The sequence below is a fragment of the Microtus ochrogaster genome, unplaced genomic scaffold (assembly GCF_000317375.1).
Source record: "Microtus ochrogaster isolate Prairie Vole_2 unplaced genomic scaffold, MicOch1.0 UNK10, whole genome shotgun sequence".
NCBI classification, from domain to species: Eukaryota; Metazoa; Chordata; class Mammalia; order Rodentia; family Cricetidae; genus Microtus; species Microtus ochrogaster.
This window is the reverse complement of record NW_004949108.1, coordinates 7,436,367-7,464,217: the sequence shown is the minus strand read 5'-3', so window position 1 is coordinate 7,464,217 and position 27,851 is coordinate 7,436,367. Positions and strand designations below refer to the sequence as shown.

The window sequence follows — 27,851 nt, the reverse complement described above, 5'->3', positions numbered from 1 at the left end:
GCCAGAACAGGGCACCAGACCTCATTACAGATGGCTGTGAGCCACCATGTGGTTGCTGGGAATTGAACTCAGGACCTCTGGAAGAGCAGCCAGTACTCTTAACCTCTGAGCCATCTCTCCAGCCCTCTTTCTTCCTTTTTAAAGTTTGTCTCCCTGTATCATAGAAACTCTGGAAGATACAGGTCCTAGCTAGCTTTATCTTCAATTGGACACAACCTAAAATCATCTGAGGGAGCTCAGTTAAGGGATTGGCAAGGAGGCCAGAGCCCACTGTGGGCAGCACTGTCCCTAGGTAGGCAGATCTGTGCTCCATACGAGGGTGAGCTGGAAAGCATGTTAGTAATCTGGTCCTCTGTGATCTCTGCTTGAAGCTCCCGCCTTGGCTTCCCTTGATGGACAATGACTGAAAAAACCCTTCGCCTCTCCAGGGGGCTCTTCCTCAGATTCTCATTCACTATTTCTACTCTGTTGCTGTGGCTATAGCCTGTTTGCTGTCATCCTTGAGGTCCATGAACTTCATTTCAGGAGTATTTGCTCTGTGAAGGACCAAATGTTCTGGCCCTCTGGAAGTCTCAGAGTGACTAGTGAAAGTTATCCTGTGTCTCATTTACATTTTTATCTTCTCCCTGTGTCTACTTTCCTCTCAGATAAGAGCAGCTTTCCTGCTTCTGGCAGGTAATGGTCAGGTTCCTTAAATATTTGGTAGTGGAAATGAGCACACCCCATGCTGGCGTTGCTCGGCTTTTATCCTGGGTATTCTCTGAGGAACAGTGTGGTAACTGCATCTCCTCTGTGTCTGCCTGGCCTTTTCAGAGGACAAGGGAATTGGATGAGGAATTTTCCCTTCTAGATGAAGAGCCTTCTTGGTCTTTGGGAAAGGAAGCAGCAGTTTCAGAATGAAACATGATCTGCATCTGGAATGTTGTTTTAACTGTGTCTGTAGTTTAAATCATCTCTTCAATTGCCAGTTTTCAGAGACCATGTTATCTTTCTCTAGAAGTCTGGGAAGATTGGGCACTTGTGGGCAGTGCATGTCTTCGTCAGCCTTCTTCCACTAGGTCTGTCACCCTGGGGAGGAGACCTTCACACTTTGTGTGCAAAGTAGAACCTTGAACTAAGGTATACAGTGGTTCATTTACCTACTCAGTCATTCTGTTCTTGCCATCCCTGCATCCCAGGTACCTGGAGAACAGTGTTTCCTGTTTCGCCTTGGCCTCTTTCTCCTTCAGGAGCCTTTACAGTTCCCTTGCTGATGGACCCACTCTACAGACTGGAGATGAGAATAGATAACGATAACACAGTGTTCAATTACCAGAACAAAATGTGGGTGCCACGTTCGCCATGCGGGTAATCCTCTTAGGTGCCACGCCAGCGCGGGCTGGAACCAAGAGTCTCGGTGGGGGGTGTCCAGGTTGAATGAATACACAGAGCACGAGGTTGAGGTGGAATAGCTATTCCCTTTATTCTCTTGCTGGGCTGGCTTTTATACCATGGCACCAAATGAGGAGGGGGCTGCGAAGGGACTATAGCCCGACCCTGGCAGGGATAAAGGACCAGTCACCATGCACTCAAAATTCCTTCCTTCCCCGCTCCAGGAGCAGAGGGAATTTATTATGTTTTCCTTGCAGATAAGCACCTTAAATGGGGGCAGGGATATCAACTCGGGGCTGCAGTTCCCACACTTAAGCAGACTTTGCATACATCAAAGAGGGGCTTAATATTTAATTATCCTCAAAGTGCCCAAAGTAGTGGCCCCACAAACCATTGTGTTGCTGGGAAACCACCAGTGTCTGCAAGATCCAACATGGCTGTGACGCCTGCCCTCACTGCTTCACAGAGAGATAGCAATTTCTAGTTTTCTAATGGTTAGTTAATGGAATTAAAAATTCAGAGACCCTAAGTTTTCAGCAGTTTGAGAGGCTTTAATTTCCTTCCCAGAAACGCAGCTCTGCATGGTATGAGTGGGAAGGAGGAGGGGAGGGCGTATTATATTAATCTCTTGGTACAGTTTATCAGAGGTTTTCAGCTTTTGTAATTTTCTAGTTAACTGGTGCATGAAAAATGTGGGTCAAAATACTGATGTTTCCTTTGAAAGCTTCCATACCTCAGCACCTCAGCTTTTCCCGTATTTTTATATAAAGGGGGACATGGAGTTAAGTTTTGTCTTTTTACTTTTCGATACATCTGGATTTTGCGGTGTATGATATTGCTGGAAAGATTTAGTTTAAGATAACACTCATGTTATGAAGTCACATGACTGCCTGGTCTGAAAAAGCGAATCCATGCTAACACTCCTGTGAGGGCCCAGCTGACCTTCATTGGGCAAATATTAGTAAAATATAAACTTCTCTTCTCAGGTAGACCTAAAGAAATTCAGTATGCAAAACCATATGGAGTTTGCTGAAAATAATTTACTTTTGCAGTAAATGCCTTCAAAGCTAAGAGTCCACATTTGATCCGATTAACCTAGTACAGGTGCGGAGCTGTGCGCGTTGTTCCCAGAGATAATGTATCTCCAACAGCCGTGATGTCCTGCTGTCCTGGAGCTATGAGAGGCTTTCGTTACCTCCCTGCTCAGCTGTTTTGTAGGAAAATATATGGGTGTCCAAAACTGAGAAGTTGCTGGAGTTTTGCTTGTCTCAAGTGTGACCTTTGGGAAGTGACTCCGCAGTTCAGTACAATCTGTTTCCTTGCCGTCTTCATTCTTGTCATTTGCCACTATCTGAAAACTTCCTCCCCAACTCTCTGCCTGTTTGTTATATCATATCTTTCTTCTTCCATTAGAATATAAATTCTTTGAGGGTAGGAATCTGAAAGATACTCTGTAAATATTTGTTGAATAAATGAATATTAAGTCTTTAAGAACCTGACCAAGGTCATGCTTCAAATGGCAAGACAGAGCTCCAGCTTTCAGAATGCTGTTCTTGCCTTTACCGCCTACCCGTTATCTGGAGGCAAATGATTTACCTGGGGTGATGGGAAGATGTCCTTTAAGAGTGACCTGCTACATCTGGGTTGATGGGATTTAGTTTGCCACGCTGTCCTCATGATGACTTCTGACTAGCTTGCTGCTTTCAAATGGCAGCAAGCATCATTTTCTAGACATGAGCAGGAGAGCTAACATTCCCAAAGAGAATTTTGATCTCTTTTCCCCACGATGATTAAAGTCAAGAGAGCAGCCATGTTAACCGCTTGTAGATCTATAGAATCTCCCAGTGTGACCCCTTTGGTTCCCTTTCTCAAGAGATCCTCCCTCTCAGTGCTGCGGGAGTTATTTGGGGCAGAGCAGGAGACTGTGAGTTTGATCTGTGTGTGCATTAGAACTGTCATAGGGAGTGGTTAGCATCCTCCCTAATTTAGGTGATATTGTGTGACTGGCTTGTGAGGGCTGAGGCAGGAAATTTACCTCGGTTCTCTGTAGTCCCAGAGGCTGTGTTCTTGGCTATGTGCTGCAAATCTCCATTTGTTGGAGACATGCATGTACTCAGCACTAGCACTGAGTCATCATTCATGTACTCAGCGCCCAGTCCTGTTACACGACATGCAGTATGTTCCAGAAGCCTTTTCTGCTCCCATGTATTGGGTTTTGTTAGACATGAGAAATCAGGAGTTTGAAGGATAACAGAAAGCATTTCTTTGTCATTTCACAAAGTCTTCCAACATGCTGTATGTGTTAACTACTGTTCAAATGGAATGTTGGGAAACTCTGTGCCTGCTCACTAATGATTGTTGTGATAAAGCACTATGGAAATATTTATCAGACATTCTTCAGGCCAGTAGTATATCCTATGAACTGTAAGTGCTGTGGGTGTGGAAATAAGTAAGATACTTGCTTCTGGAGCCCATGAGTTTTCACATACAGAGTCCTGAATTCAAACCCCAGTTTCACTACCCACTAGCTGTGAGCTGGAGAAACTTAGTAATTCTCTCATCTATAAGTGGGAATAGCATAATCATTGTGAAGATAAAATGGCATAAAAATTGTAATGTTCTCACTTCAAACAAGGTAATGGTCGTTGTTGGGTGGGGACTTCTTCCTGCCAGCAGTCAGTAAAGTGTGCAGACACCAAGGTAAGTGTTGACCTGTAACACAAGCCTCAGGGATCACGTGTAGCATATGTCAAGGCAGCAAGACCACTTCTCTGATTAGTTCATCAGAACCAGACAATTGTGTGAAAATAGCGAGACGCCATTGGCTTCAGGTGACATGGGCTGGGCAGGCTTTCAGGAGCCACGTGTGTTCTGATCAGGGCATGTGGGAACATGATGGCGTGGTGGCGTATGAGCAGATTGCTGTTTGGGGAAATGAGCTGACCATGATGGGGAGGACTGAGGCAGTGCTCTGGTTGCTGAACTTTGCTCTTGCAGTGGAGATGGACATGGGTGGAGAAGAGAGCCGGATACCATGCTCACATGTGGGCAGAGGAGGAGGCAGTTACTGTTGCTCCTAATTTTGCCTGTGAGTAGAAGGGACGTGGGCTACTTAACTTGCTGGACAGTGCAGGAGGAGAATCTAGGCCCTCAGTTCAGCAAGTTATCAGTATGCTTTAATCTAGCCGTCAGTTCTGTAGCATGCTGGAGCAGCAGTGATGCAGGGAGGCTCAGTTGGTCTCCACGAAAACAATGTCTTTGTAGGCTTAATGTGCCCTAGTAATGGTCACTTCCCAGGAATAGACTTGAATTTACCAAATGTCCCCAGATGTGATTCTCGGCTTCCCTTCTCTCTTCTCGGAGTCAGGTGAGGTCAGTTGTCTGTGTAGTGGATAACCATATCCAGTGACTTTTAAAATGTCATTACTGTGTGTTCGTTGTCCCTAGTGAGAGTTTCATTAGGACACTGCCCACAGCAGTGTGAGGATTGATCTTACTCTCCCGCAGCCCCTTGTCCTTCTCCCTATTCTCACTGGCCCCTCCCTCCAGCAGTCTTCTGTCTGCCCGCATGTCTTGTGTAGATTTGAAATTCTGGGTCTACATATGAGAAACAAGGCACACTGTTTGCCTTTCTGGGCCTGGTGTATTCTGCTTAACCTATAGATCTCTATTTCTATTCGTTTTCTCATTGGTGATATAGTTCCATTCTTCTTTATGGCTTCATAGACCTCCATTGTGTGTGCATCACATTTATATTATCTACTCGTCTCGATGGGCATGTAAGCTAATCCCATCCCTCGATCACTGTGATATGCAGATCCCTCTGCTGGGCGCTGATGTAGAATATCTCAGCTCTTTTGCCTAGGAGAGGTGTAGCCGAATCATAAGGTAGCCCTGTGTCTAGTTTTATAAAGATCTCTATGCTGACTTCCTTGGTGTCTGGCCTATTTGCATTCCTACCACTAGTGCCTAATGGTTTATTTTGCCCTGCATCCTTACTAGCATTGATTCTCACTATTTGAGCCATTCTGACCAGGGTAGAGTAGGAATCTCAGTGTGGCTTTTATTTGTTTTTCCCTGGTGAGTAAGGATGTTGGACATTTTCTATATATCTATTGGTAATTTGCGTTTTCTCTTTTAAGAACTGTCTGTTTAATTCATTTTTTTCCAGTTTGTGGTTGGATTTAGCGAGTTTAAGTTTCTTGGTTGCAGATTTAGTCGGATGTCAGATGAGCAGCTAGCCAAGACTCCTTCCTGTTATACTGTTCACTCTGCTATTTCCTTTCTGTGCAGAAGCTTTCTAATTGCATGATTTTACTGTGTACTCCTCACACTGGCCATGCTGTACAAAGATACTTGTCTTCTGTGCTCATGTGGGCTGCAGAGAACTAAAGGGAAAGAAAAAATAAGAGTGTTTGACTGTTGGGCATTGAGAAGAAAGCAGAGCAGGTGAGGTTTGTACTTTTATTTTGAAGTGATGTCAGACTTACCAAAAGGTGTGTAAATTTGTATATAAATTTCTGTGTATTTTTCAGTTCAATTCTGCAAATAGTAATGGCTCAATCATAGCCACACGAGTTTAGTCCCGCTTCCTGACCGATACCCAGCTCCTCTGCTGTCAGTAACCTCTCTAGTCCCCTTTCTGAACCACATCCACCCAGTCACACACTGCGCTTGTCCTATCTCCTTAAATCTGTAACAACTTTTTAGTCTGTTTATGTGTTTGGTCTTTTATGATCTTGTTACTTGTAAAAAGCAGTGAGAAATTATTTTGTAAAATGTCATTTAATTTGACATTGTCGTGACAGGTTTTGTGTTTTTAATAGGAGACCAGACCACAGAAGTGATGTGTCTTTCTTGGTGCGTTATATCAGAACTTGTTTCATGACTAATAGGATCAACTTGCAGTACTATGAGGGAGTACTTTTTTATGATTATTAGGTAGTTTATTAGATACTTTGAGGTTATTATTATAATTATTATGTTCTCTCATAGTTCTTTCGTGTACTTATTTTAGCATGAATTGGTGATTATTGCATGAGAGTAATATTACTATGATTGGATTTTCTTCCATCACTTGTCCACCTAAATATATTTTTTTACTTGCTTCTTTATTTCAGTGTGGTCATAAGTGTTTTTGTTTTGTTCCATGGTTCTAATCCATCAAAATTATTTGTTTTTGCTTAAATCTTCCAGAGCTGGTCTTTGAGATTTCTCTTCAAGTCTTCTTCTTCTCTAGCATGCCCATCATTTCTGGAGCACTTACTGTCTGATATTCTTCCTGAACTGAAAAATCCATAGAAGCCCTAACTTGTTTCCATGCTTTTGAGAGCCTCCCATGCACTGGACATCAGTGCACACAACACGTTTTAGCATATAGTTCTCAGGCACAGGTGTTCTTGCTGTCCCGCTCCTCACATGGGGAAGGAGGCTAAGACTGGTTAAGAAAGCTGTGTGTCTCAACACTGAAATATGTCACTTAGATCAGTGGGGGAGACTCTAGTCAACACTTGGTGATGGGATGGGGATTTTACAATCTTCTCAACATTCCATTTCCACAGAAACTGGTGAGGCCCTGTGCACACAGGAGGCCACACTCCCCCATGGACCATCACAGGTCTGGTTTTGCCTAGAGCTCAGCCCTGTTAACCTTTTGTGCTTCTGTTTTTCTACTGTGCCTACAAATTTTTTGTTTGTATTTGAAGCTCTTTGTATGAGTGTCACAGTATGACATCATCAAGTTTGTGAACAGAATCACATAATTATTTTGCCTCTTTACATTAATCATCCTGGTATTTGTTAGGAGTCACAGCTCAGTATCACTCTTACCGAAGGTACAAAGGTTTGTAGCAGTTCTACCCATAGAGTACTTGGATGTTCTGTGGTAGCTCTTGTGTATTTGTGCCTGCAGCAACAGTGAGCTGCTCTCAGTGCCTGGAGGAAGAGAAATAATCAGGTGCACTGCCCAGCTGAAGGTGTCTGGGTTCATGTCCAGAAGTACTAGAAAGTTTAAGGTAAAAAATGGCTTCGGCTGAGAACAGTATGTTAGTCCTTCTCCTTCAAGGACAAAGAGTCTGTCTGATAAGCAGCTTGACAAACTTGACAAACTGACTTACAGGAAAGGCCGAAAGTCCCCTAATTCAACATGGAAAAAAGCAGCAATACTTAGAAACCAAAACAGTACTCTCATGTTTGAGTCACATCTGTGTTTTGCCCTTTTCAGTTTTATAACATTTAGTTAGTGTCAGTAGCAAATACTCACTAAATATGCAGGTGCTTGTGAAATACTGCCAGTTTTCTCAGATACTTCTGGGACTAGGATGGAGGGAATGGTACACCGAGCGTGTGCTGGTCAGTTACATCGGGGGAACAGCGTAGTGGGTTAAATACTTGTCCCCTAAGCATAAGGGCCAGAGTTCAGATCTTCAGAACTTGTGGAAATGCCAGGTAGGTGTGTAGCTGGCCTGTAATTGTAGCACTGGAAAGGAAGGCTGAGGCAGGGGTTGGACTAGCTCATCTGTGACCTCTGTGTTAAGTTAGAGGCTGCATCAGTAACTTAGAGTGCACTCAAGGGAGCTTTTGTTTGGACTATTCCACATCATGGAAGCTGGAGGTTGTCATTACTGCCTAGATCCCCATCCTGATTGAGCCAGGAGCCTTGATTTCAGGTATTTTAGAGAGAGAAATTCTCAAAATGCTCGTACTAACCATCTGTCCTCACACTTCTGGAAGCCTGTATAATACCCACATAATTAAACTTTTATGGGCTCAGGAAAATCCTTCCTTCATTTTTGCTTTGTCAATTTTATGAAATGGTGATTTTTTTCAGCTTAAAATTATTTAATTTTCCTGACTCTTCAACTAATATTTCTAAATATATTCTGAAAATATATAGGAACAAAGCTGTCTGCTAGAAAGTTATCGAATTGTAACATTTGTACTCACACACACACATATATACAAACACAAAGTGTACATTGATCATATGATGTTCAATTTTCTGTGCTGACTACTCGATTTGATCATAACTAACAATTTTTCACTGAAAATCTGAAGCATCATCATAACTGGAAGTAAGTAGTTTGCTGATGGCATCTTAGCACTGTTCTCAACCAGGATAGGGACAAACAGGTTTTGAAAAACTGCCATTATTTTCTTAAGGTTTTCTAATTTCTAGATACCCAAGGAAAAAGACTGGACTCACTAAAGGGAATATGTAACTGGACTGACAAGAGCTAAAAGAGCCTGTGTTGACATATGTGAGCATAAGTGGGCTCATGACTCTAAATACAGAGACATAGCTTTTCAAATTTAAGTGTGTCGTCTTTACCTCAAATGTCAGAGTAAATATGCTCTTCCCAAGTTCATTAGCACTTAGATCTGGAAAGCTCTGTCTAAGAACCTGCGTTTTATGTTCTTTACTAGAGTTGGACAGCAGTAAGATAGTCCTGGCTGTGCCGAGGAGGCAGCTCAGCAGTTAAAGAACTTGCTATCCAAGCAAGAGAACCCCATCAACCTGCAGTTCCAGCCGTGCAAGATAAAAATGGTATCCCCAAAGCAAACTCGCCAGACTAGCCCTATGGGCAAGCTCCGGGTTTGTCTCGGGGACTCTAACACGAAGAATAAGGCGGAAAAGTGATAGAGAAGGATTCTCTGCGTCAACTTTGGGCCTCCACACTCATACACACCTGCACTCATAAGTATACAGATGCATCAGGGAAGAGTTAAAGACATTAAAAGATAATTTTGGACTCTTTCCCAACATAATAATTATAGGAATTTCAAAAGGCTTCTGGAAAGTAATTTTCTACAGATCTCGCGCACTTCAGCGAGGCTCGTGCGCAGAGGAACTGACTAAAAATTGCTTCAAGATTCTTTTCATTGGCATTTTATAGACATGGCCTGGGAAGGTACTGTCTCCTATGAGCAGGTCACATACACGTGCCGTTCAGTACAGCAGGCTCATAGTCTTTGAGTGTGGGGCTCTTCACAACCTGTACCGCATGTGTGTCACTTTCTAAGTACTGCTTCTGAGCCTAAGGACTTGGGGAACTGACAGAGAAAATGCTGGTGCCCTGACTGCCACTTTTCCTGTGAGTATAAAAGGTCTTTGTTTCTGGCCCAACCGTCTCTTGTCTTCTGTCAGAACCACTAGACACTCTATCCTGCCGGCTTGGCAGGAAGAGTCTTTCTTATCTTTGAAAGACAAAAGCTATGTCTTTCAAAATCGACTCCAGGGTCTTGTTTCTATAACACATAACACAATGCAGGGAGCAGGCCATGACCCATCCGTTTTCATATACAGTCAGACGCCTGGAAGTTTACTCCAGGAATGGGGTCAGCCTAAGAGACACTTTGCATGGGAACTTCCTTAGAAGCCTGACGTGTCTCCCTTTGTGTGTAGTGGGGATCCTAGCCATTATCTCTCCTTTGAGCAGAGCAGAGCCAAAGTCTGGTATGACCCAGGTAACCGACATCCTGGCGGATGATTTCAGTGAGAAAGCAAAGTGGCACAGCCCCTGGGACCAACAGTGTGAGCTGTGGAGAGGTGGTGCTAGCCTTGCTTTCTCTCCTTTAATCTTTCCAGTGACTTGAGAAGGGATTTGCCTCTTATTTCTAGAGCCCCACCATTAGGGCCTGGCTCTGGGTTTAGCTACTTGTTTATGTTAAAAGAAAAAAAGTTAAAATACACACAATGAAAACTTGATTTCCTTAGAGCTTTGGCCATGGCTGGAGGGAGCTACGCTCAGTCCACTGCTCTTCTAGTAGCCACGCTGCAGTCTGTAGGCAGAACAACAGTGCACAGACTCAGTTGTGGGGCCAGGGAGTCCAGCTGGGAAATAATCTTAGAATTCACAATTCCGACTCTCGGGCTCTTATTGCACCCTAGTGCTGGGGGCTAAGCTGTTGGGTGGGAGGTCATTGATTTTACTCTTAATATACCGGGGGCTAGGGCTGACATAGTTAAAACCCGAATCCTTATTTCAAGGGAGCTATTATACTTCGGCTCTGCCTTACCATTGGGAGTAGAGGCTCAACCCCGAGTATATAGGTGAGTAAAAGTTCACACTTAACACTCACCCCTCCCCTCTGTAAGCCACAGAGGAATGCACTGCTTTTGCATCTTTTCCTGTCTAAAACTATCAGTTACAGAAGCACGAGGGATTTCTACAGTCCCCGTCTGCGTGGTTCACTTCCACTTCCACCATTGCAAATTCCAGCAGGAAGGAGACTCCTCAAAACATATGAGTGGTGTTAGCTGGTAATTTTAACAATGGCCTGTTGTCTGTCCGTGCATGTCATTAGTCATTTTACCAACTGAATGCCACAGCCTTCCAGATCAACAAAATTTCTCTGGTTCTCCTCTGATAATGTATTAAATGTACTTTCTTTTCATTCAGTGTCTTCTCATTTAATTATGTGTCATGTGTTGTGCAAGAATCTAGGAGGAATGTAAGAATCTTCTGGGTTTGCAGGATTCACTCTACCCATATCTTAATTTCTTCTCTTTCATCTTTTAAGTCTTCTTTCTAAAATCCAATCTCTGTGAAGTCTTGTTTCTTCCAGACTAGAGCTTCTCTCTTTGTGCCAAGCATATGAAATACAGTGTTGAGGTTGATGTACAAGAGAAAAACCCAAACAGACGCCTAGGCACTGGAGAGGAAGCAAAGGTTTCACTAGTTCTTCTTATAAATGTGGACGCCATTCTTGAGTGCTGTAGCAAATCTACAAGTGCTTCTGTCCTAAATATTAGTTACCATGTAGAATTTGAAGTCATTGATGGAGGAAGGTCATTGGTTAATAAAGAAACTGCCTTGGTTCATTTGATAGGCCAGACCTTAGGTGGGTGGAGTAGATGGAACAGAATGCTGGGAGGAAGTGAGGCAATCGTCATGCCTCTCCTCTCTGGAGCAGACACAACATGGACGTACACTAGAATCTTCTCGGTAAGCCACCACCTCGTGGTGCTACAGATTATTAGGTATGGGTTAAAGCAAGATATGAGAGTTAGCCAGTAAGAGGCTAGAGCTAATGGGCCAAGCAGTGTTTAAATGAATACAATTTGTGTGTTGTTATTTCGGGCATGAGCTAGCCAGGCGGCTGGGATCCGGGCGGTGGGAAGCAGCCCGCAGCTCCTTCTACAAGTCATGGCAGTGGCTTTTTTTTTCATGGTTTTTTGTAAAACTAGAAAATGAATTCATTGATCTGCCTTTCACTCTGATGTATGTTAATGAAACATGCTGACTGTTTGGAAAATATCTGTTGACTAAGTTAGGTAGCTCCTGAACATTGGGCCATTTTTTATGTAAAAGCAATTCTTATGTGTTATATAGTGTTAAGAATCCAAGTCATGCCATGCTTTTTCAGTCCCAGTCCACATGGCCTTGGTAAGCTCCCAATAGATCAGCCCCACTGTTTCAGTGGATGGGTGCACCCCTTGCGGTCCTGACCTCCTTGCTCATGTTCTCCCTCCTTCTGCTCCTCATTTGGACCTTGGGAGCTCAGTCCGGTACTCCAGTGTGGGTCTCTGTCTCTATCTCCATCCTTCGCCAGATGAAGGTTCTATGGTGATATGCAAGATATTCATCAGTATGGCTATAGGATAGGGCCATTTCAGGCACCCTCTCCTCAGCTGCCCAAGAAACTAGCTTGGGACATCTCCCTGGACACCTGGGAACCCCTCTAGAGTCAAGTCTCTTGCCAACCCTAAAAATGGCCCCCTTAATTAAGATATATACTTCCCTGCTCTCATATCCACCCTTTCTTTATCCTAACCATCCCATTCCCCCAAGCTCTCCCCATCCTCCCCTTCTCACTTTTCTCTCCCCATTTCCCCTTATCCCCCACCCCCAAGTTCCCAATTTTTGCCCGACAATCTTGTCTACTTTCAATATCCAGAAGGATAACTGTTTTTCTTTGGGTTCACCTTCTTATTTAGCTTCTCTAGGATCATGAATTATAGGCTCAATGTCATTTATTTATGCCTAGAAACCAATAATGAGTGAGTACATCCCATGTTCATCTTTTTGGGTCTGGGTTACCTCACTCAGGATAGTAAAACCGGACTCTCTGAACATGGCAGACAATGAGGGCTGATGAGAAGCCAAGGACAATGGCACTGGGTTTTGATCCTACTGCATGTACTAGCTTTGTGAGAGCCTAGCCTGTCTGGATGCTCACCTTCCTAGACCTGGATGGAGGGGGGAGAACCTTGAACTTCCCACAGGGCAGGGAACCCTGACTGTTCTTTGGACTGAAGAGGGAGGGGAAGAGGAGTGGGGGAGCAAAATGGGAGGTGGGGAGGAGGTGGAAATCTTTAATAAAAAAATAAATAAATAAAATAAAAAGATTAGAACCAAGACCATAAAAAAAAGAATCCAATTCATGTCACTGTCAATCTGTGTTATTAGAAACACGTTGTTGGGAAGGTGGCAGATACAAGCTTATTAAAGTTCACGTTTCTCACAGAAGTTTTGTTCTTGTCTTTGGCAGCATATGCTTGCCCATGGTTTTCCTCAGACTGAAGAGCTCACTTGGCTTGAGGAGTTAGGATACTGAGATGGTTGGCGAGCGTGTGTACAGCAGCTCACATTTGTGCTTGTATCGGCGTGAGAGGGGGATTACACAAAAATACTATTAAAGTATTCATAAACTGAAACTATTCTCAAACTAATAAAACATGAAAGTTTAATTTATAGTTATATTTCCTTTTTTGATGAAATCTTTTCAAATTTTATAAGATTTTACAATTTTTGGAAAGAAATTGAATCTAGATGTTAAAACATAACTTTAAAAGAAATCTCTTCATGAGATATATATCACATATAGAAGCACAACCCACATAGAGCCTGTGCTTTATAATAAAAATGGAAGCTGCTTGTTGTTAATTATCTTTATTTAATCACAGACTCCTTGATCGTGGTATTACTGAGCATGTTAGCAGTGCACCGTTTGCTGGGTCTTCAGTGCTTTTCTTTTAAGCACAAACCTCTGCTCAGGAAACTCTAAGTTACGGAGCACGAAGAGGTCAGCCCCTCTCCCTGATGCAGACATCAAGCTGCACCCTCATGACCTGAGACCTCTGGCTTTTTTAAAAGGCCATTGTCCAAGTGAGGAAAACGAGGCCAAGAGCAAGGGGCTTCCCTGAAGTCTATTGGGGCGCGTAATCGCTGTCGTCTGTTCCAGAAGTGTTCTCTTCCTTGTCTAGCAACATTTTATTGTTAAGTCTTCTAGCTCCAGTAACAAAACCAACCAAAACTTTATGACAAATCTATGAGGATTTAACATTACTTCTGCTAAATTGTCTTATAAGTGATAAATTATCATTTATTTGTAAGTTTGGCCACTCAGTTCTCTCATGCCAAAAGGGCCTATTACACATAATTTTTTTAAGAACTAAAAAGGAAAATGAAACAGAAAGATGCGCAGGCATGGGTGTGCATTCAGTCAGGTAAGCAGGGCCGTCGCCTGAAGGGTGATATTCACCGCTTTGAGAAAACGGGTCTCTAAGCTTCCACCAGTATCTGGAAGAAGAATGCCTGGCCAAGGAGCAGTCCAGGTAGTCGAGGCAGAATGGGTGTGATTGTCAGTGGGAAACCTCAACAGGCCTTGAGGCTGGAGATGGTTGAAGGTGAGGAGGTTGGGTAATAACTGCAGGTCTTGAATTTGGGTTTTACAACCTGTTTCTTTATTCCTGAGACAACTGCCTGCTCCCAGTTGGAAGCCTTGCTTAAATAATGTCGAGCTTTTCTAGTGTTCCGTCCTCTTGCCAGAACATGTAGCTCTGATCGCCTTTGGCTCTGTCACTTGAGAGTTCCAGCACTAGGACAGTTGACACATGTCTATGTTCTGTGAGGTTGTCATGGAGCTGTGATAGGGTCAATCGGCTTGCTTTACTGTGAAATTATTTCTAAACCTATGAAGTGCTCTGGGGCTATTCTTCCAGATCTGAATGGCCTGGGGCTCGAAGGTGGGCTTGGGATGACCCAGTGGGTCACTGCCGGACCTGGGCTTCCTGTAGTAATTGCTGATAATTTCAAAGTACAGATGACCATTTACAACATTGCAGAATCTGTGGTGTTACTTCTTCAGATGGTGTCATCCATCAGAGCCATCGTGGCCATTAAATAAATGTTTTGGAAATATGCATTAGTGTATGACAATTTAACAAATGCATAAGTAAAACATTCTCATTATCCTTTCAAGGTGTGATTTTCTGAATTCCTGTGAGCACATAACATCATGTATTTGCCATTATGATTGTCTGTCCACCCAAATGCTGAGAACCTGAGTGAAGAGAAACTAATAAGGGGAAGCTGACTTACTTTTATGTCAAAACCACTTTTTAGTGTAAAATGACCGCCATTTCCCCCAGAGGCTCTACACAGGCACTGTGTTTACAACTGCCCGGATTGGAAGAGAAGCTGTTTGGTTGGCTGTGCAGAAAGAGAATGGGCATAAATTGGGTGTTTAGTTTAGTTTGGTTTGTAGCAAAAGCATCATGTGACAAGTGAACTTGCATAGAATCTTTGGGTCAAATTAGAGGACTTTCTAGGCACATGGAAGCAAAACAGTTTTCTGATGAATATTGGGAGTTAACTTTAGACAATTTAAACATTCTAAATGCATTTGATATTAAGTATTCTTAAATACTAGTTTCAAAAGTAAAAGCAATTTGTATTTTAACTTGTTATATGCCATTGACTCATGTGTAGAAGGCTATTTGTTTGACTTTATTTTGGTAAGAAAAGTTGAGACCTCACTGTAAGTATTTGAACTTTTGAAGCTTTGTGTATTAGGGTGTTTCTTCATTACTGGAATGAAATGCCTGGGGCATTTTGAGTATGTAATGAACAGAGGTTTATGTCGCTGCAGGTACAGAAGAGAAAAGACAGTGATGGCACTGGTTCATCTCTGGCAATGGCCTTCTTGACTGTGCCACCTTGTGATGGGAGTAGTTGGGTAATGGAGTCAGGCAAGAGTAAGGTCCCATAGTCCCTTTCAAAGGCCATTGTTCCGCAACCTCTAAGGACCAGCCTCTCTACCGGGAAGCTTTCAGATGGCACACATCTGAACCATAGCAGAGTTTTGTTCTGGTTTGGGTTTTGATGCTATTAATTTTCACTCAATATGTGACCAGAATTTTCAAGGTTATTTTCTCATATAGTCACATGCAACCTTCTGTGAACCAACTCTGCATTGCCATGTGCTTCAACTGTATATTGCTTCTTCCAGGTAGACATAACTGACATTGAGAATGAAGAAAACCGCTACTCTCTGTTCACAGAACTCCTAGAATCTAGTCACAGTGAGATTGAATTTCAGCACTTGATTTTACTCTTGCAAGCTTGGCCGCCTATGAAAAGTGAATGTGTGTAAGTATTATGATAAGTTTAGCCTAACTTGACATCCTCTGTCTGAATGTCAGTTTGGAAAATGTAATATCTTCAGCGAAGCTAATGAAAGGAGAGAGAGGAGGTGTGCATGCCTGTGTGTGTCTGTGTGTACTTGCACACACATATATCAAGGTTTCAGACAGACTCTTCCTTATATGAGGAGCTTATGCTCCAAGCACTCTGAAAATGTGGAGGGTACCACACTCTGCTCTCCACCATGCTTTTCCTATACATGTTCCTGTACCTCTCTGCACAGATTTAATGTTTTTGTCCACCCTAGCTAAGCACTTACTATGTACTGTGGCAGTGATTTTTTTCTTTTTATTATTTTTTTAATTTTTTCTTAAGAATTTCCTACGTGTATACAGTGAAATATGATTATGACTGTTCCCCATCTTCCTCTCAGTCTCATCTCAATCCTACCACATCCCCTTCCCAAATCCATCTTTATTTTTATTTTTTTGATAACCCAGTAAGTCCAGATATTGCTGCCCATATGTGCATGGATATGGCACTATCCACTGCAGCATGGTAGTCTACCAGTAGCTACATCCTCAGGGAAAAAACAAACAAACAAACAGAAAACCATTCCCGGTTGTCACCAGCTCCTCTGTAAGTGGTGGGGCCTGGAGATCTACCTACCTATGCTGGGATTTAGGCTGGCTTGATCTTGCTGGAGACAGCATTTCACACCCTTCTTCACTTTCTCTGGCTCTTCCACCCTCCCCTACTTCTTCCACAGTATTCTCTGAGCCTTCATGGTATTGAAACTCCTCTGGCCAAGATTGTGGGCAACTGAGGTCAATGAATACACACATACATGTGTAGAAGACAGTTTGACAGGATGGTCATTTAACAAAATAACATTAGCAAGTTATACTCTGGGTTCTGTGACCTCCCCAGGCATGGGCTTTTGACCAAATTACAGCACCAGGAATGAATTTTATACAGGATAATTTTTGTTTAAAAATAGATGTGTGTTGTGTTGTATCTGTGTGTATTATATTCATGTAGGTAGGTATGCACACCAATACGAAGGCCAGAGTGGAAGCTAAGTTGCTCTCCCTCTCCATCCTATTGCTTGAAATAGACTAAGTCTAAATTACTTTATCCAGGCTCTCAGTACACACCTCTCTCCAGGCCCTAATTCTGGTGTTGCAGACACATGCAGCCATGTCAGCACCTCCAGCAAGGGTTGCAGACAAGTGCCTTATGTGGGTACCAGATGTGACCTCATACTTCAGGACCTTATGTTTGCAGGGCAGGCACTGACACCCACTAGGCCATCTCTTTAGTCCCCTGTGGTTGTAACCTTGCAGTTCAGTGTACAATAGAAGCACGGTTGAATTTCGTTTTCCTTCCTGACAGTTTCACAGGTGGAAGATTTGTTTTCACGACAGGTCTTGGCAATGTCAACATACAGGGTTTTTTTCCTTACAGTTGATAACTTTCCAATTTTCACTTAAAGGGGATGCTTTATGGCTTCCCTTTGGCATGTCTGAGCTGCCATTGTCACTATTTCTGCTGGTGCAGGCTACCACCAAATAAGTAAGGATTAGTTAAGTGCAGGCACCGGGATACTGTTGACAGTCTGTTAGCAGAGGGGGCAGCTAAATGACCGACGGAAAGAAGAACCCTTATGTAGCATGGATACCCTGAATCATCATCATGCAACTGCTTTTGGAATTTTCCTTTTAATGTTTTTTGGATTGTATTTTCATGGGTAACTGAAGAACGCAAGCGTAATTGTAAATCTAAAAAGATATATATTATATGTGTGTGAGAGAGAGATCATTACTTGACTTTTAAGGCAATTTAAATTTTCCCTGTATCTCAGCCCAGTGTCTCCTTCAGAAGTGTCGTATAGTGCGTCACGGCCATGTCTAATGTACAGCGTGAACACAGCACTTTGTTCTGGTATTTTCACTAGGAAATTTGTTCCCTGGTTTTTAAAACAAAGCTTAGAGTGCTCCTTGAGAATTCATATGGAACAAATAATTCCCATTTATTAAGCACTCGCAGTATTGAGCTTGCAGTTTAAATACATTACCAATCATTCACACAACAAACATGCAAAGGTAGTTTTACCTGGTTATGTAGATGAAGGAACTGAGTCTCAAAAGTTAAGTCGCTTCAGTTTGTTCATAGATAACGAGTGAAGGAGACGGAGTTCTCACCAGGACTGGCCCCACCATAGCCTTGGGTTCTCGCCTCTCTGTCCTCAGAGATACTTGGGGTACCCGCCTCATCCTGTGCCGTTGGCCATGTGACCCCTTTCCTCTGAACATGTCACTGTCTGTCTGAGGCTGCATTTCATTGTTAAGAAGCATGAGGCCCTGGGACCTGCTCGGGCCTGTTCGCTCCTGTACTGATCTTCGGTACTCAGTGAGAAATTCTGCCCTAGACCAGCAAACCTTCCACATCTTGGAATGGGAAGAAGGATGCTTCCCCAAAAATGGTTCCCCTGGAGCAATTCAGGAGCAGGAGAGAACATGTGGAGAAACTCTTCGCCTGAGCCCTAGGGTGGAACTGTTAGGGACTCCTGAAGCAAACTGAGGAGGAGATCGTCTCTGTTTGTCTTATAGCCTGATGCTTTTAGAAAGGAAAAAGAAACATGGCCCAGGTCTCTATCATCTGTGACAGTGATGGCATGCTGACTGTGTTCTAAAGAGTGCGGTTTCACCCTAACTGTTTAGTTTGGGTTTGTGGTTGTTTAAGACAGAGTCTGGTTGTGTAGCCCAGAATGGCCTTGAACTAGTGAGCCCAGTCCCTCATGTCCTACCATGCCTGACTGTCACACCAGCTCTGTTCACCGTAGCACCTTCACTGCTTTCCTGTGGTCTTGCTAAAGCTACCCAGGGCCTGCCAATGCTTGCTAACTGCAGGTTCCTGGGTCCTAGTCGCCAGAGCATAGAGTGATAAATAGAGATTCTAGTATTGGCGGTACTACCATGGGGTCAGAATTTGAGACTGGGTCTATAAAGTCTTAGGAGCCTGAGCTCTCAGGACATCTGATGCCCCAGGGTGCCCTCTGCTTGTTCATGCCACAGAGGCCTGCACATCTCCTCCATGTCACCTTCTCCACAGGATAGACTAAAGGAGTACATTATGTACTCTCCAGGTGTGAGCCGCCATAAACACCTTATTTCAGAAGTGGAAGGAATTTTTGTTGTTATTATTGTTTCATTTATCACAGTTGTGAGAGCTTTAATCACCTCCAATGTTTTGCACATTTCTCTGTGAGGAGCAGCACAGGCAGCAACCCGTGGGTGAGACTGGCGACTGTGATGCTGACCAGATGCACAGCAGAGAACAAGCGGGAGCTAGGGGATGAGGTGTTGAAGATCTGCCGCTCTCTCTACAACACCAAGCAGATGCTGCCCGTGGAGGTGAGTGGACGCTGCAAGCGGCTTCCCCGGGATGTGCTCTTTCTTCTCAGCACCCTCTGTTCTAGGCAGCTGTAGCTGTACTAGAACACTTAGCTTAAGCAATTCTAGTAAAGGCCAATAATTTGTAATAGATCTCATGAGGAAGAGCAGCGCTGCAAGGATGCCTGGAAGGTGTTTTTTTCTGGCCAGCGCTCTGAGTTCCAGGGCATATCCCAGTGCAGTCCCCTCAGGAACCCTTTATAGCCCATCCTGGTGGCGTTCTGAGGGAACTCCGTGACTCAGGTGTTGTCTGTTGGAACCAGGCCGGTTGTACCCTGTAACCGAGCAAGCACTCTGATCTTTGCATACGCCATTGTGTCATTATAAGTCATTATAAGAACATGGGATAGTCACAGCAGTTCTCTCTGTAGCAGAGACAGCAGAGACTCGGCCACCTCCTTTGTCCCAATGACTTAAGTGTCATTGGAGTATTCGTAATACGTGCACCATGGAAACTTTGGTGTTTTCTGTTATAGTAGTCTGCTCTATGTCCACTCAGCAGTATACTGTTGGGGCAACTCATATTCTTAAATTTAAGCATTTGGATAATGGCATTAAATGAATTAATTGGTTTTGAGTTTCTGCCAGGTAAGACATAAACTTGAAAGCAAAATTATAAATCTGGGCCTATAAATCCTCGTTGTGATCACTCAAGAAAACCACTCTTACTTGAATGAACATTTAATGTTGTTTTCCAAATTTGGGACTGAGAAAGTGTTTTTGTTGAATTTTTAAAGGCTTATTTGTTTAAAGAACTCTTCCAACCACTGGAATGACAGAGGAATTCTATAAAATACTTAAAGTGCCAGCAGCTAAAACAGTGTAGTGGAGTGTGTGTTTGGAGCTGTGTACCATGGCCCTCTTCATATGAGCTAAGGTGGAGCTCTGACCAATCAGGACCAAATGTCAAGACTGACCCATAGCTGTTCTGTTGAATTGAATGTTGGTTAGAAAGGTCTGCGTAGGCTCTCGAGTTACTGCCTGGCAGTTCTGTCTCCACCACTGTGTCTCTAGCTCTAAGGCGGGGCTGAACCTCCTCGTGGACTCCTAACCACCACGCCACCACTCATAGATCCAGACTTCTCCTTGAGGTGGGAAGGGAGTGGATTAATTGCCGCTTCGGAGTAGGTTGCGACAGTCTCTGTCTAACTTGCTGGAGAGAAAAGTAGCTACTGAATGAGTGCTGTTGCCACTGAGTGCTTCTTAAGCTCAGCCTCCTTCCTCATGTTGGGCATTCATATAAAAATGTTCCTTGCATGTCATGATTACAGGAGATTAGTAAATGATAAGCATTATTTTTATTGTTAAATATGCTCAATAAAAAGTTAAAGTGTTACTAGGGAGAGAACGTAATTATTACAAAATAAAAATGTCTTGAATTTATTTTACATTTCAAAATTGCTCAGCTTAATCTCAGAGCTCCATAATAATTTTCTTCACCATGGTGCTAAGATTACCCACTCCTCAGTTACTTTTATTCTGCCCATGGCTAATGACGTGTGTGCCCAGTTGTGACAGGGCCCTGAGGTGGCCCCACCTCTTCCCTTGTCCCTGTTTCTCATCACCTACAAGCCTCATGATTACAGTTTTTTCTCTCCTCCATGACTTATCAGAGCACGTGTGTGTGTGTGTGTGTGTGTGTGTGTGTGTGTGTGTGTGTGTGTGTGATTTCACGCTGCTCCTCCTTCTACCTGCTTCCGTACAGCCATGATGGTTTTCTTGTGGAAAATTACCAGCAAATGAAAATCATTGCTTTTCCAAAGTTGTGCATCCTGTGATTTTGCAAGCTGTGGCCGGTGCTTCTCAGCCTGTATCCGTGGCAATATAAAAGTCTCCTCAAGAGCTGAGGGCGTGTGGGATAAGAAACTTAAACAAGATCATGGCATTCCTGGATGGACAGCTCTAAGTCCGCGCTGTCTGTCAGCAGCCTGCCAGGAATTAGGGTCCCAGAGGCTGCAGGCTGCTGTGTGGAAGCAGGTCACCCAGATGAGCCTGGCCCGCCCCAGTGGGTAACAGTTCATGAAAGCAGAAACCCTGGAGCTCACTGCTCAACTTCAGGCAGCTCACCAGTTTGGAAACTGTCTCATTCAGAGTTGATCATCATTGCCCTCCCATCCTGGAATGCTGGGCAGGGATGCTGAGAGTGCCCTGGGTTTGTGTTCGGAATGTTCTCTGCTCTGCTCTGGTGGAGTAGCGCATGCAGGGCTGTGACCCTTCCTTCTTTTTCCAAAGTAGGCTTGCTTTAGTATAATGGGCCACACCGTTGTTTCTCTTTGGTCTAGTGTTCAGTTCTTCTATCATAGATACAGTCAGGACACTTCAAGTAGCCAGCGGTCAAAACAGTTGTGTGTTTTCTGTCTCTTTGTTGTAAAGGATTATCTTCTGTTACCTTATTCAGAGTTCTTTTCTCTGGGGACAGGTTCAGCAAATAGAATTAAAAGCTAAGAATGAAATCCAGGTCTACACTTGTTCACTCTTTTGAACCACAGGTAGTTTTCATGATGATGGAATATCTTAAATATATCAAGAATTCCATTTACTTTAGCATTAGAATTTTGAAAATATTTTTAGAACATTGTCTGTGCCGATGTCCATCTCAGTAGATAAGAACTGGATGTCGGCTTCATTAGTGATGGCAGCTGCCATGAAGTCTCTGCTGTGTGCTTAGCGCTGTGCGTTTATATTAATTCTCAGGTACACAGCAAAAACTGCAAAACAAATACAGTTGGCTCCATTTTATTTATAGGGAAAACAGGGCTTTGAGAATTAGAATAAATTGTAGCACTAGATCCGTGCTGCAATAGATAGTGAGTGTATCCTGCCACTCAAAGCGATATTATACACAGATAGACCTGGAAAGATGGCCATGGCTTACCAGGAAGTGAATGACATGGACAGCAGCTCTGTCACACATACATGCACGCACGCGCGCACACACACACACACACACACACACACACGTACACACATATACACATCCATATACACATAACCATAAAAACACATACATATGCATACACAATATAAGCACAAATACATAGATACATATATGTACAAATATAACAACACATATAGACACATACATAGAAACAAATATAAACACACATATACACACATACATATACAAATATGAACCCACAATGAATACACAAACATAAACACATACATATACACACATACACACATATATGCACAAACATAACCACACATATGTATCCACATACACACAATAAGAGGCGTGTGAAGGTGCATCCAGAAGACGCAGCACAGGGTTGCACTGTTCCCTGAGTGGAACTCACCTCCTCCGTGATTTCAGGATGTGAAGGAGCTGTGTGTGCTGCTGTTGGACCAGTCCCTGCTGCTCCCGTCCCTGAAGCTTCTGTTGGAGAGTGGAGTTGAGAGTCTACAGGCCCTGGCCCTGCAGCAGATCTCAGCTGTCACTAAGGTATGCCCGGCTGATTTACTACTGCTCTTGTTTAAAATGCAAATGAGTGCATTTATCCTCATTAACAATAACCATGATCAATTTCCAGCTGCTTTATACATAGTATTCTTTGACTATAGCAGGTGCCTCTCTTCTATCCAGGCAGTGTATGCTTGGATTCATAGGCAGTTCCTGAGCCTCTCCCATGATCCAGACTCTAGATGATTGCTGAGAACACAGACACATGTAACAAACATCTTTTCAGAGAAACAGCAAACAGCATCTCAGTAGCATGAACCAGTGGCCCGGGTGCCTTGCTGCTTGGGATTTGGGTCTGGAAAAATTTGATCTGCTTGAGGCTGGCTTCCATCTCCTGGGTTGTGTGTGGTAGTTGCTCATAGACAGAAACATTTCCCAGCAGCACACACTGCCAACATCTGACGTCCAGAACTGTGGTCCTCTGGAACCTGAGCCTCAGCAGAAGCAGCGTTTGACCTTGAGGACAAGCGTGCTTAAGTCACCTTTGGAGATTCCTCCCACAAGGCTGGCTGTCTTGTGATGACTGAAGAAAGCAGCGATCTCTCTCTTCCTCTTAAGATGTGCAGTCTTCAGTTAACTAGCTCAGGGCTGTGTTGTAGCAAATTCTCATGAAATGGTCCTTCCCCAAAGCCTTCTCTACAGACATCCTTGTTTCACACGAGATTGTGTGCACATTCATGTACACACAGAGATGCAAGTGGACTCTATCATTTTACTGCCTGCTGTCTCCCTGTTAACAAGATGTCTTCTGGGGAGCAGAGAGAAGGAAGTTGTAGAACAGAGGTCTGTGCTGGCTGCAGAAGACAGCTAAGAAATAGAAGAAAAGATGGCGTTGATAAAATGTTTTATTAATGCAAAGTACCCAAATGTTGCACACACTGGATCTGACAACAGTCATTGAAGACCCATTGCTTTTGATCAGTTTTATTCTTGAAGTAGTATAAGAATGTCTGCAGAGACTTTGGAATGGCTGCCCCTTGTCACTGATGCCGGCAGGACCTTTGGGCTGCCTGACTGAAGTACTGGGGGTTGATCTCTTGCTAGCCTCCCATCTCGTTGCTGGTGGGAATATTTCTTGTATCTTCACTAAAATTGAGAATTATAATGAGTTTTTTTGAGGCTGTTTTTTTTTTCTTGTAAACCCAGGAAGATAGGACTGAACCAAAACAGTCCGACCGTGATTCTCCATCACATCCTCCTCCGTCAACTATCAAAATCAGAAAGTAAATGAGAACTAAATGGCACTAGTGGGCCTCCTCCGTAAGAAGGTCCTCAGAGCTTGTGAGGTGCCACATCGTGCTAAGACTCCGAGTTCGCAACTGCTCTGTACGCTTTGGGGAGTTTCCTTGGGGCCACGAAGCTGGGACCAGCCAGCGGTGCCCATCAGGCTTGAGACTGAAAGCCACGCATCTAAATTGTCTCACTGGCTATGTGGAGACACTCGCGTTTAGAAATTCGGTCATAAGAGTCTACCTTAAGGTGCGGGTATATTAGGGCAGCCTACTGTTTGCCTAAATTTACATCACCAAAATGTACATGTCTGGGCATCCTCAGACATGCTACATGTTCTGCATACTCTTATATTCAGTTGTAGGAAATGTATAATAAGGTCTCCGATCCTTGTCACCCATCTTTCCCAAGGTAAAATATGATATAACTACAGTAATCACGACCAAGATTGTAAGCGCTGACATGGCCTATTGGCCTTTTTTCATCTTTCACTAGAACTCCCCACTTCTCTGTGTGTGGAATCTGTGGCAGGTGGGTCTCCTGTGAGAAGTGCAGTCAGGAACCATGGTGTCTCTCTGCCACAGGCCTTCACTCTGCCCTCTGTAGCTGGAGAAACTTTGGTCATTATCTGCTCTTCATCTCTGTAATTTTGTCATTTCAAGAGATCTGGATAAACGAATATGCAGTTACCATGGTCTGTTATTGTTCTTCAGCCCTGAGAAAGGGTCATCTCATACATCCCTCAGAAAAGAGCATCAGCAGGCGATACTGTGTGCCCTGGCCTGCTGATTTTATATCATCCCTGGCTGCTGAGTGGGAACTAGAAACCTCTGCTGCTTCTCTTTGGTTCTGTCCATTAGTAAGGGCTAAGGTTCATCAATAACTTTAGTTTTCCCCTTATTGGTTGTTGATAGAGTTCCTGTTGACATTAAAAAAATAACATCTGGCAAAGGGATCCTCTGACAGCAATTGGTCCACACAGTGCACAGCTATGAAAGGAGAAAGCCCTGCACTTGTTTGCTGGTAGCATGTATTATTTTGCTGTTCATTATCAGCTGCTGACAGCTTTATAGGTGCTCGCAGTTACAGTGAAGACGCTTAAGTGCTGGTGCTGGCTGCAGCTTTCCCTTCAACAGCGGGACCCACTTCTCCCTCTAAGCACTTCTGGAATGGCACACCTCTAGTCTTCAGTATGTGACCTTATTCAAGTAGGCAGAAGCTTCTATCCTGGGAAGCAAACAGTCTTTCCTGAGCTGGTATTGGTATCACCCTTGGTGATAGTCTGCTGGGTGACTTCTCCACCAGTCTTGGTCAGATTGAGAGCTTGCTCACAGTGCAGTGCTCACCATGAAGGCTGTTCCTTGGCATGCTTGAAGTTGATTTCTAGGTTCTATCTGTTTAGGTCAAAATCCCCAAAGATAGCAAATGTATTTTACTATTCTTGTAAACTGAGATTATCTGTGTTTACTATTCCAGAAGGCTGGTGGCTCCTACCACTTATTATGTCCTCCTCTAGTGCTTCCCAGTCCTTCTGTCCCCCAGGCCATAGCCCAGACCCCTAGTGTAAAGAGTAAACCATGTTTCTGACCTTACCAAGGGCCTCTTTCCTTTCACAGTGCCTGCGTCTCTCAAGTCCCACTTGCTGCCAGGTATGACAATAAGAACAGTCCCTAACTCCTCAACAACCCTTCACTATTCACAAAGCTTCTGGGATGTGCTGCTCTGTTTTCACAGGGGAGACACTGAGTCACACAGCCAGTGAACAGCCAGGCCTAACATTCAAAGTCAGGCTAAGCCATGCTGCTTTAAAACATGTTGTGTACGGTGCCATCAAAGAAACGAGACTGTGGAATCGTCCTGAAGTGTGTAGTAATGCTAGGGCTGAAAAAGATGGGATCAGAGCTGCCACTGAGTCACCCATCTAGATTTTCTTTGTAAGCCTCTTATTCCCCCAGGCTAGGGTCAAGCATGACAGGGGACAGACCACTTCCCTAGCACTGTGCCATTGTGAGTGCCTTAAGCAAGACTTGCACCCTTTCTTTACCTTGTGCACATGGACCTTAGTCCTGCCCAGGGGAGTGACTCAGAGTGAGCAGGGCCCTTCTTCCCATGGCAGTACTTCACTGGTCTAGCCAATGTGTTCCTTTCATCTCAGCATCAAGGCACAACCTGGCAGGCCATGCTGTGACAAGTGCCTGAGCTGGAGGGAGAACCTTAAAAGTGCTCAGAAGAGCCTTCATGGGTTGGTAAAACCCACTGAAACCAAGGATCCCAGCTCTCTTTGTCCCTCTAATGCCTCAGTTTCTCCAAGTTTCTCCCCAGTAGGAGTCCCTTTCATGCGGGACTGTTGTTGGTGTTGTCTCTCACTTTCGGTTCTGTTTTGCTGTAGTATGATAGTGGACACACGTGTGAGGGGCTTCATGACCTCCTCTGTGTCTACAGAGCCATTCTTTGGTGTTGACCCTAGTATCAGTTTTTTGTTTGTTTGTTTGTTTGTTTGTTCAATGCAGCTGTCTTGATGATAAAGTCTGTGGAACACATCACAGAGTCTGACTGCTTCCTCCTGGGCCAGAAAGCTGGTTCGCTCATTTTTGTACCCATTTGACTTCTATGCAGCCAGTTTTGAACCGCACCAGTGTCTGGTTGACCTGTGTTGTAGACAGACGTACTGAGCACTATGTGCTCCGATGTTGTGTAAAGAGTGAGGACATTTGCAAGACATGTAAAGATAAACCAAGATATCCTCAATCACTCTGTTTAAATGGCGTATCTCTAGGGCACAGGGATTCAGAAACAACAGTGAATTGGAGCCCAAAGTCTAGCACTTTGCTCTTCACAGCCACAAGCAGGCTGGAGTTCTCGAAGGGCCTCTCCCCATGTTTTTAGATAAACCTTATGGCTTAGCCAAAGCATGTTAGACATTCTTCCAGATGTAGAACTCGCAGTCTGCCGAGGAGGTGAGGTCAGAACGTCATGTTCAAATACAGGATACAGGCATCATCTTGCGAGTGTTCTCATTTGAAGTACACACTTGTGTACACTTTTTCTGCAGTTGTAGGTTAATATTTTTAATAACTTACGTAGTATTAGTGTTATGTGAAGAAGAGGCAAATGTGCTCCCTAAGTAAACAGTGAAACGTTAGTAATGATCTCTAAAGTCGCCAAGATGAAGCCCCATATGCATTACGGTGCTGGAGTGCAGCTTCCCTCTTTACTGTAATTACTCTTAGCTGATGGAGATCTGTAAATTCAAAGGCTTGAATTCAGAGAAGGCTCATTATGTATTGTTGAGCAAGGAACTAAAGAAATAATGGTTGGAAGATAGTAATACTCTGTCTATAGCTATATATTTCTTTCCCAAGATATACAGAGTTTTATTTAGCCTCCAAAGCTGATCACCAACAGGAACACATGAAAGAGAGAAGCTTCTAGAAAATTCCTTATTCCCATTTGTCTGCTATAGCTTCAGCTGAACTGCACACCAGGCACTGTGCTAGGCACATGGAAATTTGCTTTACTGTCAGCCTCAGACCCTGTGCCTTTTTGATGGGACATGGAGACTTGAGAGAGAGCTCCTGCAAGGCTACACAGACCTTTAGAAACAGACCCAGGGCTGGAAATGATCTCTGCCACAAAGGACTGCCTCTCACCCTAGGTCATTTGTTTCGTGGGAAATGAGCCAACCCTTCAGACTTGGCTCATGCTTATTATAATCATAGCCAAACTGAGACCCAGAACATTATTTTTTCCTTCAAGCCCATACTACACCGGCTAAGCTAATAGCAAGGATATGTGATTTTTCTAAGGCTGTATACAAAGACAAAGTCAATTCCTAGAGAACTTAAGACCATATTAAACATACTTTAAAAGTCAGAAAATTACACACAAATACTTTTTTTTTTATTCTTAATTTTTTTTTTTATTAAGAAAGAAAAAAAATTTTCCGCCTCCTCCCAGCCTCCC

The 27,851-nt window shown here is 43.7% G+C and overlaps 1 protein-coding gene across 3 annotated transcripts in view; it reads left to right on the top strand.

The window, feature by feature from the left end:
- The window catches only part of Nbas (neuroblastoma amplified sequence), a 313,151-nt gene that overhangs the window by 278,918 nt on the left and 6,382 nt on the right, over positions 1-27,851 (top strand). Inside the window, exons 49-51 of one of the 3 annotated variants that reach the window (XM_013353527.1) lie at positions 15,607-15,746; positions 19,012-19,156; positions 22,512-22,640. In XM_013353527.1, coding sequence (XP_013208981.1) covers positions 15,607-15,746; positions 19,012-19,156; positions 22,512-22,640 — 414 coding nt within the window. The remainder of the gene's footprint in view (positions 1-15,606; positions 15,747-19,011; positions 19,157-22,511; positions 22,641-27,851) is intronic. The other 2 variants (XM_005366539.3, XM_026788959.1) reach the window with 2 other exon arrangements.